This window comes from Acipenser ruthenus, chromosome 8 (genome assembly GCF_902713425.1).
Source record: "Acipenser ruthenus chromosome 8, fAciRut3.2 maternal haplotype, whole genome shotgun sequence".
NCBI classification, from domain to species: Eukaryota; Metazoa; Chordata; class Actinopteri; order Acipenseriformes; family Acipenseridae; genus Acipenser; species Acipenser ruthenus.
The window spans coordinates 39,752,854-39,767,538 of record NC_081196.1 but is presented as its reverse complement, the minus strand read 5'-3'; the positions used below and the strand labels follow the sequence as shown (position 1 = coordinate 39,767,538).

The window sequence follows — 14,685 nt, the reverse complement described above, 5'->3', positions numbered from 1 at the left end:
GATTGTTATCTGTTAGTTTTTTTAAAAGCCTCTCAAGGATAGCAGCACTATAATTAAAATTGCCTCATGGGCACGTGGTTTCGCTCAAGTTTTTCACCATTACATTGTTTTATTTTTGCACTTTCTACTTTTGATTTCAACCAAGGGTGGCACTATCTTATAATTGTGAAAATTACTTTTATGTGTAAATGACTTTAAATGTTTGCAAAACTGTGCATACATATATGTATACCTACATCTTGCTTTGTATTTAAGGACGCACACGGGATGAAGAGTACAGTACGTCAAAGAGTGATAGATTGCTATTTTTAAAAAGGTACCGTTATTGTTTAGATGACTAGGTCAACTGTTGCTGTTTTATGTACTGTCAGAAGCAAAGATTTTGTATGCAGTGATATCCGAGTAATGACATTTTATACAAGGACCGGGGATGGTTTCCTTTTCAATTCAGCGGGATGAGTTACATGATAGAAGAAAATAAAAAGTTCTGCAGTAATATGTGTGTGTTTTTATATACAGTACTGGAAAATAACATTTAATCTGTTTTTTATGGGTCACTGCAGTGGAGTGTCAAACTAATTCCTTGATCAATATTTGATTCACGACGCAACCCCTTTACTGTGGTAGGAGGTAAACATTGCCGAGGTACTTATGAAATTTAGTAAGGTGCAACAATTAAAATATTAGAAGGTACAGACCCAGGAAATATACAAGGAACAGCCACCATTTATTTTTTTTTATAAAAATACATGATGTGAACCGAGACAAAATATTTTCATTATTTTGACAAATCTTTTTAGACAAGAATGTAAGCCTGTACCAGATCTATAATACAACAGTTATTCCAGTATTTGCAGTTAATAATGATGCATATAAAACATGATACATATATATATACATATATATAAAACATATGGCACAATAAAACAGTAAAATCTTCACAATAAAGTTGACGGGTCAACAGAATGTAGTTGCATTTAGAAGATCCGATTACGTTCCAACAAAAAATCAAATACAAATTCTTCTCTACTAATCAAGATCTACTTAAACCTGAGGAATAATAAAATTAAGCAAGGCAATTTGTCATGTAGCTTTAAGTAATCGATTTTACTTTTTAAACTAAAAGCATCTCTGTGTAAAAAGGCAGTAAGAAATCTTTACCACATTTTTAAATGACTTGTTCCAATTCTCTAGAATAGCATTTTATTTTTTTCTTACAATTAAAGGGTTACTTTGAAATATTTTTTCTACAAAAAATGTACATTCTTGTCCCTGAAGTTTATGATTGAACCCATAACAAAAACAAGGCTTGGTAATAGAAACTGGAATTTCTACAGTCACAGGCTGAGACAGTAAAAGGATACTACCAAAGCTATCACAGCTTAAAGTGAGGGTGGGGGCATGAACTAAAAAATGATATAGCACAAAAGATTTAGCACCAGTACATGGACATTAAAACAAATCTGATATCCTTAAAATGTATTTCTTTAAGAACAAAATATTTTAAAAAAAACACACACACAAAAAAACCACAAGCCCTATTCATACGGCTGTTTAACACGGTCTGTTTCAATAAATAAAAAAAGTTGGAGCAAGTGTGGGGTTTATGTATTGCAAACCTTAGTTCATAATTGTTTTATTTCAATGACAGCCCTTCTGATTAGACCAGGTCAAAGAAATCTGCAGGTTGGAGAGAGATAAGGACATAAGGGGGAGGGGGGGGGGGGGGGGGTTTGACAGGATAAAGTGCATAGGGGGTTTAGTTTTTGCATAAGGAGTGTAAATCGATGGAGCATTAAGAGGCGGAAACTGTCTCAGATAACGGGGGTTTTGGCAATGCAAACAGCTTGAACCATATTATTGACACTTTTTATTATTGATACTTTTGTGAAAACAGCTGCATAAACAAGCCTTTATCTGCTTATCTTTAAATTATGTTCAGCTACGTAGAGGTTTGGTATTTACATCTGAATACAGTCAAATAAACTGACTTGTTAAAACACAACAAATTTTGTATCTAATATTTGTTTTTTTTGTGCATAGCTAACTATGCAAACTACAGGACATAGAAATATTTTTAAACAAAATGAAATAGCAGTTTTAAGGTATTATACAATATGTGACCTGTCATCTTTGTCAAATAAAACAAACACAAAAAACTCCAGTCATTTTCCAAACATTAAATTCAATAAAATGTCAATAGTCATTGTCTTGCCATGTGTGGTAGAATCACGCAAGCAATCCTGTCTGCGCAGAAAAGGATCCATCCGTGTGGGTCACACTCAATTCTCTTGTAAGAATCACATAAAATCAAACATTTATGCAATGTAAACACAAGACAGACTTATCCTTTGGGATTCAGCTGAACTGATACTAATATAACATGAAAAAGATTCATTTTTTTTCTTTTTTTGTGCAGATGAGAAACTTTTTTGTATGTTTGTTTTAAACATAGGTACTGTGGTCTCTGCAATATAAATAATGGCTCACAAAGGTTCTTCATAGTTAAACGTGAGACAGTGCCAGAGTTCAGTATCTTGCTTTGTTGTGTTTGCTTACTGTATTGACACACATCCCTTTGTGACACAGCGCTAGTGTCGTTTTGCTTTTTGTTTTTCTTGCAAGGAGGGTCAGAATGGTAAAGCTGAGTCCATCATTGATTGATTTTTATGTTGGTTTAGAAGAACTTGATAGGCAGTCATCTGTGGAAATACCTCAGCATTAAGCTGCTAGTACTTGTTTTGTTTCAGCCTTTCAATGTGGTAGCAGAGCTTGAGAGCCGGGCCCAACTTCAATCCCATGTATTTCATTATCATATCGCTCCTCAGCAACATCAAAGCCTTCCCATCGATTTCCTGTGAAGACGAGAACATGAATTCTTCACATCTGGGCATGCAGTTTCATTTTTAATACAGGTGCTGGGTACCATGAAAAACAAAGTTCATGAGGTATATCAACATTTTCACTCGTGTTTTGTTTACGTGAAAGTAAAAATACTGTTCTTCACTGACTTAGCAACGAACCTTGGATGGAAAAGTGTTGCTTTTGGTTTGTAAAAATACATACAATCCAAATTCCTACAAAAGGTTTGCCATTTAATGATGTCTCATCAATTTGTTGTCAACCTATCACAAATGAATGTAATGTACAGTAATAATTGTAATCATTGGCATGAGTTGATACAGTACCTTGTAACTCCGCCTGGTCTGTGTAAACATGCCAGACTAAAACGGAAACCATTTGACATGTAGGATCTGGAGCACTGACTGAAGCACAAAGTTTGCAGCTCCACAAAGTGCCTCAATTTCTGCATGAGCGCAGTACTCTTCCCTGTATCTGTCCCAATACTGTTTTTATACTGAATCAGTTCTATTGCACTGTACTTCATTGTTCACATTTGCAACAACACAACATGAATTTATTGATTCAAGAAAAATGATCTTGAAGTCTTCAAATTGTGAAAGCACTTCAAATATTTAAAATCGATCAAAAAATATTTGAGAGGACCTGAAAATTGCATAACTGCATAGTGACTGACTGAATTGGACAAATCACTATATTTTGTGATTGAAACTGGTTACAATGGTAATACGGTATTCACTGAGCAAAGCTCAGATTGAAGTTCCATCAATTCTGAGTTCAGAATGAATGAATTCCCAAACGGGTCTCTGAAAATAATCACCAAAGCACTGAATCAGTGTGAATGCAACGTGAAGGGGACTCACATGTTTTCTGAAGAGCTCTGCGTGTGGAGCCAGGGCCTGGGGGTCTGCGTCTCTCACAAACTGCATCACCTCGTCTATAGACCAGACCGAGGGGTTCTTGTTGGGCACTCTGGGGGTCTCTCTGTCAGTCAGCTGAAGATCAGGACCTGTCGTGGAACTAGCAGCTGCACAAAATACGCCATCGTTACACAGAACCCAACCGTCCAGCTAGTAACATGTATATAACTATTAAAAATGCCTGATTGTCTCAACTATATTGCCTAAAAAACATGTTGAAAATAGCAGTGTTTTCTGACAAATGTTAGCACTACAGCTTCATGAGATGTAGCAGAGCTACAATATAATTTATAACTTCCTACTGCTATTTGCAGGAGCAAGCTTTTTCAGGAGTGACTTATTGCCAAGACAGACAAGGAAGCCTTTGTCTCCAGAGCTAAAACTACTTTTCAGAATTGTAATCCAAATACAGAGCTTTCGGAGGATGTGGAATGCACGGTAGAGGTACAAACAATCCACAATCTTGACACTGAAAACATAAAAATTGAAATTTAGAAAAGCAGCCATCCTCAAGACACAGTGGCCATTGTTATGGGCGTGGGGGGAATGATTTTGTTGACTTTTAATTATTATATGAATCAGTCTACTTATTGTTTGCTGCAACCTTTTGGTCAAACATTGTAATTTCAGTGTTTCAAGGACAGATAGCTTCTGAATGTTGGATTTGCATTCCTTCTCTGTTCGTTTTTTAGTAGTAATGAAGCGACCACATTAACCAGATTAGATGTCTAACTGGACAGTGAACTGGAGATTAGTTGAACATTTCTACTAAACAAACCCAAGTAACAGTTGTATGAAAAAGGTATGCTTGGGATTTTCTATCAAGTTTAAACACTGGAAATTGCCCTTTGCAATTCTAAAATGGTCTGATAACCCCCCTAAACTTAGAAACAACTGCTGTTTATAGTTTCATTGCTTTGTGACTTCATGCAATACCTGATCAATTTAAAAATCCACTGATAGCAAGGTGAGGGTTATTGCATACAAACATCAAGCAATTTGTAGTTTCTAAGATACTGCACTGCTGCAGGACCTTATTTAAACAAAAGTATCTATGGAAGCAGACCTATTTGAAAAATGTCAAGGGCCTTGTGCCATCTGGAGGTGTTTAATTCCGTTCTCACTGATAGTGATTGCTCTGGGACAGCAACTCTTTTAAAGTGTATATTCAGCCATGAGAGTAGCCAATACGTTGCTATTTTTAACTTCATAGCGGTAAGAATCAATATTGGCTACACTGGAAATATTAAAAGTTAGTGCATACAACACTTAAATCTCTGTTCAGGTCTAACTGCCTACAACAAAAACATCCAGAGAATGTAAATGTTTAATTAGAAGAGTATTCAGCACTGAGAAAAGCACAAAGAAAGCAATTCTCAATACATAAATGTCATTATATGTCCAAAAGCACGCATTGCAATGGAAATAAAACAACACTGCAGCATAAAAGCAACACTAACTAGAAATATTTAAAATCTATTGTTTCCCAAGATAGAAAAGCTCCAAATACTAGTTGGAATTTAAGAATAGACCGGCACTGATCAAGTCTGGTAGTAAAGCTGGTAGTGCTGCTTTCAACTGGTCATGCTGAGTCAATATACTCTAATGCTGCTTACATCTGTTTACACTAAATATAAAGAGATACATTACTGAAGTATATTGATTGTGGAGCTCAGTCCATACCTTCCACTCTCCTCTGCATGCGGCTGATGTTGACCTCATGACAGTTGGCGCTGCCCCCCGCAGGATTCGAGATCCTGCGGAGGGGCGGGGTGGGGGCGGAGCTGGAGGCGGCGCCCACAGGCAGATGAGAGCTGCGGTAGCAGGGTGAGCTGCCCTGGGGCCGGTACTCAGCCGGGTTTCTCAGGGCCGGAGAGCGGGGGTTCATGGAGTTGGAGGCGGAATCCATGGACTCTTCAGAAAAGCGATGCTCCTTCAGCAGCCCGTTCTCATCATGCAGCAATGTCTCTGCTAAACACAGAGAGCAATAGAGTTGCAACAATCAATCGATTACAAATCGCCTGGGCCTCAATAAAACAATGATTATTCAATTAACTGCCCTGGTCCAATTTGGAGCCTCACATTTCACTTGCATGTCGGTAAACTAAATCTTTGCATTTCTTTTGTGATGAGAAAGGGTTAGAATCTACTTTAAAAATAGCATGTCTTCTTGCTTTTCAATGATAATGCATTTTTAATTCATAAGTTATATTACTATGTTTAATAATATACACAAACATGTTTTCAGTATTTTGTCAAGAGTGTACACAATTATTTAGCTTCTTGCTTTTGCATACAGTAAGTGTTCTCAATGCATTGCAGATTATTACCTGTCTGATATTTGATTAGGAAATCAGTTGCCGATTGCATCTCTACTCATTACTAATGTTGACTTCATCAACAGTTCTGAATCGACTCACCTAACATAATATAATATAATAATAACTGCACTATCTCCTGTGTGTGTGTGGCTTGATTAATGCTCTGTCCTTAATTAAATTACTGCGTAAGAGAAAGTGCTTTCAAGGATGTGCTGTGAATGGCAAGCTGAAGTAACCAAAGGTGCATAGGTATTAACACTGTATTAAATTCTAGGTATTATAGAAAAAGCTTATATCGAGTTGATCCTCCACTGTCCTTGATAGCCTGAAAACACTTGGACATCTTGGGTAATTACTGCAGATTTCCAAACATGTTCCAATGGATGGAGGCAAAGGACTTTGAAAATGCTCATTCTTTACAGCACAACTATTGGCCGCTTGGGGAAGGAACATTTTCTGTGATTAAAAACAGGCGATGCAATCTCCATCAGAGACACTCCCTTCATTCGGGTGTGCTTGCGTTTGGATGACACAACCACTATTTATGGAAGGCATTGAACAAACAATACCACACAAAGCCTTGACATGAACCCCATAATACATGTACAGAACCATCTTGAGCTGCGGAGGGTAAAACAGAAACACAATAATAATGTAATTAACGAAGCCTTTAATACATCATCTCTAAACTGACTCAATACATGGGCTCATGGGCCAGGTATTGATGCATGTCTAGCCAAGTGTATTACCTTCTGAAGGGTGAGCCTCTGTCCTTGGGAGCTTTGGCGAGAGTGCAGCAGTGTAGGGCGGCGAGTCTTTGGAGAAACGTTTGGTTCCCCTGTTTATTGTTAAGGCTTCTGACATCTCCTCTTTTACTGCGAAGTCAAGGAACAATGACAATTGCCAATCATTTAGGTGACTCTTAGTGGACAGCATAAGAACAAATGCCACTGAAACCAGCTAACTGACTCTGCTGTTAAACAGAATTATATTATTATTATTATTATTATTTATTTCTTAGCAGACGCCCTTATCCAGGGCGACTTACAATTGTTACAAGATATCACATTATACATTATTTCACATTATACAGATATCACATTATTTTTACATACAATTACCCATTTATACAGTTGGGTTTTTACTGGAGCAATCTAGGTAAAGTACCTTGCTCAAGGGTACAACAGCAGTGTCCCCCACTGGGGATTGAACCCACAACCCTCCGGTCAAGAGTCCAGAGCCCTAACCACTACTCCACACCAAATTATAAAGGGGAGTACAGGCAAACTTGCAATGCAATAACTGTGTGAAAGGCAAGTAACGGCAAAAGTAAGTTGGTAAAACTGCATACAGTTTTACTGGACAAGCTGGGAAACCTGGAATGTTCTAAAAGGCAGTTTAACAACATTAACACTATTTTTAAGCACAATCTTACTATCAGATGCCATTTGTACAGAATATAGAATCTGTGGCTGGGGTGAAATCTCATACTGTACGGCACCACCTTCCTCATGGTGACATTAAAGAAACACCAAATAACCAAAAATATAAGTACCTGTTATTTTTTCCTAACCATAGCTTTTGTTTGTTTTGGTATTTGACACATCATTACAGCTGCATTACGTATAGTTCTAATGCTGGATGTACCTGATTTGCTCCTCTCGAACTCAGCATGGCTGTGCGTGGCGCCCAGGTAGGGACTGAAGGGCTGACTACTGAAGAGGTTCTCGCACTGCATGCTGTGACACAGCATCTCCAGGAAGCGTAGTACGAATGACGCACTGTTCACAGAGGGCAGCTGGACCTGGTGCTTCCCGCCGTCAAACGAAGCTGTGTGCCCACAGGAGACAAGACAGTCCTTACACGCACCCGACACAAACACAGGAACACACTTCTTTTCTTATCTATCTTTTGTGTGTTTCTATTTACAGTGGTGGGTAGGTGAACAGGGCAAGTATGCACTTTCAGTGGATTATACATGAAGGGAGGTGTGTTAGTTTTTTTTAAATATATATATATATATATTAGTTTTTATTTCATGGATATGTTGTTGTTAATGATTCTTTTGTGCAAAGTCCAAAGACCCTTATTGTTTATGTTATATGCATGTAAAATTAATATTATTGTCAAACGTATTATTATTATTATTATTATTATTATTATTATTATTACAAGCCTGTTAAACCTGTACTTAACACTCAAACACAGGGCTTGCCATCATGAAAAAGATCCTTAACTAGTAAAGACAAACAGATCCCAGCAGCAGGGGCATGACAGATGGCAGTATGGGTCTGAGCTGGCTGGCAGCAACCCCACGTGGTTACCCCGTATGGGGATGTAAGACTTACTGATTTAAAAATAGGGTTTATGCTCAATTTGTCGCTTCCTATTACATCAAGCTTTTGTTGCTGTGCAAAAATTACACCAATTTTATTCTCAAAACAAACTGGTGGTTCATGCTTCAAACCTACACAGAAGCAACCTGGGTAAGCTTTTTTACACCTATTGTGTCAAAACAGAACTGTACACAAAGAGGTTAACAGTCACATCAGGAAAACCCATAAATATTTCATACAAGCACATAAAGGAACAGGCACAGGGATGGGATGGGAACAGCGTTTTTTTTTTTCACTGGGGTCATGACGAGCAGCAGTACCTGTTATGACCTCCCCGCCGTGCTGTCCCGTCTTGAGGAAGTTAAAGACAATTTTGGGCTGGTAGGCACAGTCCACACAGGCCTGCACGGCCTGCTGCAGCACTATGTTGACTGGACCGGGACCGAAGTGATCTGACAGTTGCTGGACCTGCTTTCTGTCCAGGTGTGGCCCGCAGTTCCCATGCTTGTTCACATAAACACACACTAAAAACACACACACACACACACAAAATGATTATTTAATCTTCTAGGTAAGTTCATAGGTCAATAGCCAGCTTGTAACAGTGATGAAACAATTATAGCTTTGCCAAGGTTTGAGTTCCCCACACAATGGCAAAAATGACCTAAATAAATACATCATCATAAGTAAATAGTTAATTATGTGCGGTACACACAGAATACACCATGGTTCTAAGTGGGTAACTTATTTTTGCGTTACCACAAACCATCTTGTATGCTCTGTGGGTACTGTGTACATTAGAAACCAGCACAGCTTTTTAGGGCACAACATTAACAGTCTCTTTGAGTACCTAGTAATTCTGTACTATTTATTACAATAAAGGAGTTAAAAAGAATAATAAAAGTAGTGACAGATTTGAAGAAGGCTGCTTTAAAAAGGTGTCATTATGTTTTTTTTCTACGTGGTAGGTATGTCCAAACAGAAATGGTTTAGTTCCCATTGTGGTATAAGCCAAATTGGTAACACATGTGTTTTAACTGCATCTGTTTTAGCTTGGGGGTGTCCTCGCCCATTTCAAGCCAAAATGGCTACTCCTGCAACGACTTCAAAAAGTCGTGTTTATATTTAGGTTACTGAACATCAGAACACAAACATACGTAATGATGCGCTGAACAACAGATTCCATGGAGTCAGGACGGTATGCTTTTGTATACAGAACTTCAGTATATGTCAAACTTTCTCAATGTTTTTTTTTTTTTTTTTTTTTTTTTTTTTTAAATACTAGCCACAGAAGTTTGAGTCCAAAAATGATGTTCAAGGGCTTCAGCTTAATGTATTCCTCCACATTATCCTAGACTCCTTTAGAAATCAAGCCAGTAACAGAAGCAAAATAGAAATGTAAAAGGTTGCTATACTGATAAAAATGTTACAGGAAATACTAACAGTAGATTTCATGGGATTAGAAATTAAACCAATTCTTACATAATCTCTCTCTCTCTCTCTCAGCTGCTCCGATTAACAGATTAATCAGACCAATTAATGAACTAAACAGTTGATCACAGATATATATATTTTTTACAATTTAAATTTCTTTTTTTACAGAAAATCAAATCAACTAATAGAAGATCCGCATTTTCTCTGCGGCTGTCCAATCATAAGGCACATACAGTTAAAGGACTTTCATAGGTTTAACCATTGGGAGAGTCAACAATCTGCCCCTTGTTATGCAGATGTCCAATCATGACTGAGCAGAGGTGGGACATAATTGGGACTTCAACCAATGGGGAAATCAAAAATCTGTCCTGGTTTTGCAGCTGTCCAATCATTAGTGAGCACAGGCTGGAAATAAATATGCTAGGGTAAGGGTACAACAATAGCTGAATTTCGTGCGATTTTTTTTATTATAGAGACCGTTTAAGAATTATATTGAGAACTTTGAAGTAATATTTAAAATTACAAATAATAATAATAAATAAATGTCATCAGATAAGAGACATTGTAATTGATTTGGTTACAAATCAATTTTCAAGAAACTGAGGTATACACCACAAATACCCAAACTGACACAGGAAGGGAAGGGATATACTCGACACTTCCAAAATTCAAATTATGAAAGATATCTGTGTCTTACCAATAGCTGTCAATTAAAAAAATATATACTGCTGGAACTGTCTCTTGTTCAGTACAGAAAAGGCGATATGGAACAGCACTGTCTACAGCAATCTAAGGATATCTAACAAAGTCAGCGCAAAAACATGAGCGTTCCCAAAGTCACTTGCAAGCCACTGTTAAACTCAAAACCTTTGGACAAACCCGGATTGATGTTCAACTGGATAAACAGAAGCATAAGGATACAATACATCCCAATGTGCAAGTAAGAAACAAATCATTGTGAGGTTCTTAAATGCTTGATTGATTCTGTTGTTTACCTAGGCAAGTAAGAACTGGCATTCAGAGGGCATGATGAAGGCACCAATTCCTCAAATAGAGGTAATTATGTGGAATTACTTTCTCTGACTTCTGACTACGACACCATGTTAAGCAATCGCTTGTCAATAGCCACAGTATTCTCAGGTACGTGTAACAAGATTCCGAATGGCTTAATCTTTTCGGTGCCTCAGGTTCTGCTAGATGCAGAAGTACAGGAAGCCAGACCAAATTCCCACTGGGCTTTTTTTTTTTTTTTTTTAAGATTCTTTTGATTTTTTTTTATTACTACTACGCAGGACAGCCGCTATAAAATCCATTACCTTTATTAAAAATGTGCATGGATTAATCATCCAGCAGCAGATTGAAAAAGGCTGAATATGATGATTATATATAAAGAATAAAAAAATAAAGAATAAGGACTGTTTTAAATACGAAGGCACAATGAATATATTAAAAATAAGAACGATCCAATTAATCTTTTATACAACAATAACCATTTCTCAGTTATTGTATTTAAAGACAATGAAACCAAAATAAAATCTGAATACTGTGGCATAATTAAGAAAGATAATCAAAATAAATCTAAAACAGTAAAAATAAACCAGGTTAAAGTAAATAATAAAATGCAAAATAGTGAATTAAACATGACTAAGACAGAGAATTCAAAACAGAAAGATAGGAGACCCAAAAATAGACATGGTACCAAATACACAAAAGAGAAGACAGAAGACATAGTATTTAATTTATCAAGTAAAACTTTAACCACATCCTAAAAAGCGGTACTGAGTGAAGGACTTAAGTTTATACCGACTAAAAGATACATCGATAAAGATAAACTGGCCACTGAATTAAAGGAGTGGGAGAGACGCATGAGATTACCAGAATATTTTTTCAATGAAAATATCTCAGATTCAGAGGGTAATTATGAGCATGGGATTAAGGTCAATAGTACAAGCACATGGACTCCTCCGGATGGAAGAGATAAATGGTTAGACATGTATATTGAAGTAGTTAAACAAGAAATAATAGAAGGACTAAAGAAAAGATGTAACCTTAATTTAACCAATATTGAAGAACAAGCTATGACTGAGTTGTTAAATGATGATGATATAATGATAAGACCAGCAGATAACGGCTCAGGAATAGTGATAATGAACACAGATGACTATATGAAATCTGTAGAATGTGAATTAAATAATACAGATACATATGTTAAAAGCAATAAGATCAATAAATCAGTAAAAGAGGTTAAGGAAATTGAGGCAAGACTATATAATAAAGGAATTATATCAAAAGAATTAAAAAAAATACATGCAGCCACATAATGCTAACTTACTCTAAACTTTTGCCCAATATTTCTAAGATAGTTTGGAAACACTTGCGGATTCTACATAATTCAGAAAAATTAAAAAAAAGTATTTCTTAAGGCCCCAGTTGTAGCATTCAAAAGAGAAGCTAATTTAGGTGATATTTTAGTTCACAGTAAACATAAAAGAATAAGTGTCAAAATAGGTTCTACGAACATGTGCACCAGTAAATGTAAAGTGTGTAAATACATAGACAAAAGTAAAAATATAATTAAACATAAGAACACCACATATCCACTAAAAACTAATACCTACTGTAAAAATAGCAATGTTGTTTATGGAATAGCCTGTGAAAAATGTGATGAAATCAAATATGTTGGAGAGACTGGAACTACTTTATATAAAAGAATTCAGAACCACCTTTCATTAATTAGAAATAAAAAAAATGAATGAACCAATAGTACAGCACTTCACCAGTCAAGGACATGACATAAATGATGTAAAGTTTGTAGTATTAGAACAGCTCAAATTAGACAATGCGACATATAGAAGAATAAAGGAAAGCAAATGGATAAATAGACTGAACACGATTATGCCAGCGGGACTCAACAGAAAAGAATGAACTAATTAACTTCAATAAATATATAACATTTAAATAAATAAACAAAATTCATTCAAAAGTTGTGCATGCTGATGCGCTGGGGAGGCCAAATCTAGACTGATCCTCAGAGCCAGCATTGCATGATATAATAAAAATATAAGTTTATATAAAGTAGTGGTAATAAGAATTAATACTGATTCAAAGATAGAAGTAAAAATGATGTCACAATATATAGAACACCATTACATCATGTAAGAATAAATCATGGATTTGAATGTAAACAATAACCAGTAGTTGTCATGCCGTCAAAAACCTATAAATACCTCCAATGTTTTGATTCAAACACAGGCTCCCTTGAGAAAGATATGTACAACATATCGAAACATTGGGCAGCTGGCTCTTTGAGGTAAATATATATATATAGTCAACCTCTGTTAACTCGACTGGTGGCTAACTCGACACCTTCACTTAATTCGACAGACAGTTTTGGTTCCAGATTTTCTCCATATAAAATATATGCATCCTGCCTCTTCATTTTTTTATTCGATACCACGCGTTACTCATAACTCAACACTTATTACCGGTACCGAAGGGATAAAAACTATTAAAAAGACTAGTGGATAACTCAACACTGTCGTTTCACGTGACTGAACTCTACTCGACAGCGTTGTTTCACGTGTCTGACCTCTGCCTGGAAACAGACTGTTCATTCATCCATTCGCAACTACCAAGTTCAGCTGGTTACAATATCAGTACACAATGACTGTGAAGAGAAAACGTAGTTCTCGTTCAATTCGCTTTAAAGCTCAGGTTATTCGGGATACAAGCTTGTCAGCAGGACTTTCTAAGTGAGTGTTTTTGTAAGCGAAACAAATCGACAATGTTTGATTTCTGTGTGAAACTGTAAGTTGTTTATTATTGTTTTTGTTCACTGAGTTAATTCTGTATAATGTACATTTGTTAACTTTTGCTATTTAAGCTGACAAATTAGACAGTACAAGCCAATAACTAAAAGTATAGTTTGTGCTTTGTGGATTGTTTTCGTAAAAATAACGTTATTTTATGAATTCTTATTTCAATCGAACTATATGAGTTGTACAGAGTTTGTACAGTACTGTATACTGTAATTGATTTATTCACTGCAGTTCTTTCAACTGTTTTCATAAGAACTAAAAAATAAACTTGTAAATACTATAATAGTGTGAGTTCTGTTACTCACATACATGATAATGCCTCATGGCTCATGTGCACCTGTGGTTAACTCGACACCTTGGATAAGTCAACACTAAATGTGTGTGTGTATATTTTTTATTTATATATATATATATATATATATATATATATATATATATATATATATATATAGGGGCAGCACACCTTTGACTGATTCATGGACAAAGACATATGAAAAACAACAACAGGCTATTTAAACAATACTCAGCTGCAATAATACGTTGACTGACAATGCTATACCTTGCTCTTACTGTATAATAATGTCATTGTGCCACTTTTTCATAATGCATGGAAACAAATTTCTACTTTACCTGTGGATACGACTGCTGGGTTTGTATTGAGGTGATTGGGCCCGTCCTTTGGTACCGCAGTGCTGTTGAATTTAGCTTCCAAAGCTGCTGCAGGAGCTGCAGTTAGGATTGAGCTCTGGACTACTCTAGGCTTCCTCTGAAAAACAAAGAACAAAACATTGTCAGATGGAAAAGTAAATAAATATACCATCTTTAAAGGTTACATATAAATTAACATACTCTTCTATTTAACACATTTTTATATGACTCTTTTCTAGTTTCTTTTATTAGAAGGTGTGTTACCAAATCCTGAAAGTAGCAAAACCAAGGCCTTTTAATTAAAAGACGTCTATATTCAAAGAATACACACTTATAGAGTAGCAAA

General features: G+C 36.2%; 1 protein-coding gene across 1 annotated transcript in view; it reads right to left on the bottom strand.

Moving 5' to 3' along the window:
• Positions 1-706: 706 nt before the first annotated feature.
• The window catches only part of scml2 (Scm polycomb group protein like 2), a 62,356-nt gene continuing 48,377 nt past the window's right edge, over positions 707-14,685 (bottom strand). Inside the window, exons 9-15 of the mRNA XM_034010438.3 lie at positions 14,322-14,457; positions 8,760-8,963; positions 7,751-7,933; positions 6,853-6,978; positions 5,466-5,753; positions 3,726-3,889; positions 707-2,855 (exon numbers count right to left, since the gene is read on the bottom strand). Of these exons, the coding sequence (XP_033866329.3) occupies positions 2,730-2,855; positions 3,726-3,889; positions 5,466-5,753; positions 6,853-6,978; positions 7,751-7,933; positions 8,760-8,963; positions 14,322-14,457 (1,227 nt within the window). The 3' untranslated portion in view covers positions 707-2,729. The remainder of the gene's footprint in view (positions 2,856-3,725; positions 3,890-5,465; positions 5,754-6,852; positions 6,979-7,750; positions 7,934-8,759; positions 8,964-14,321; positions 14,458-14,685) is intronic.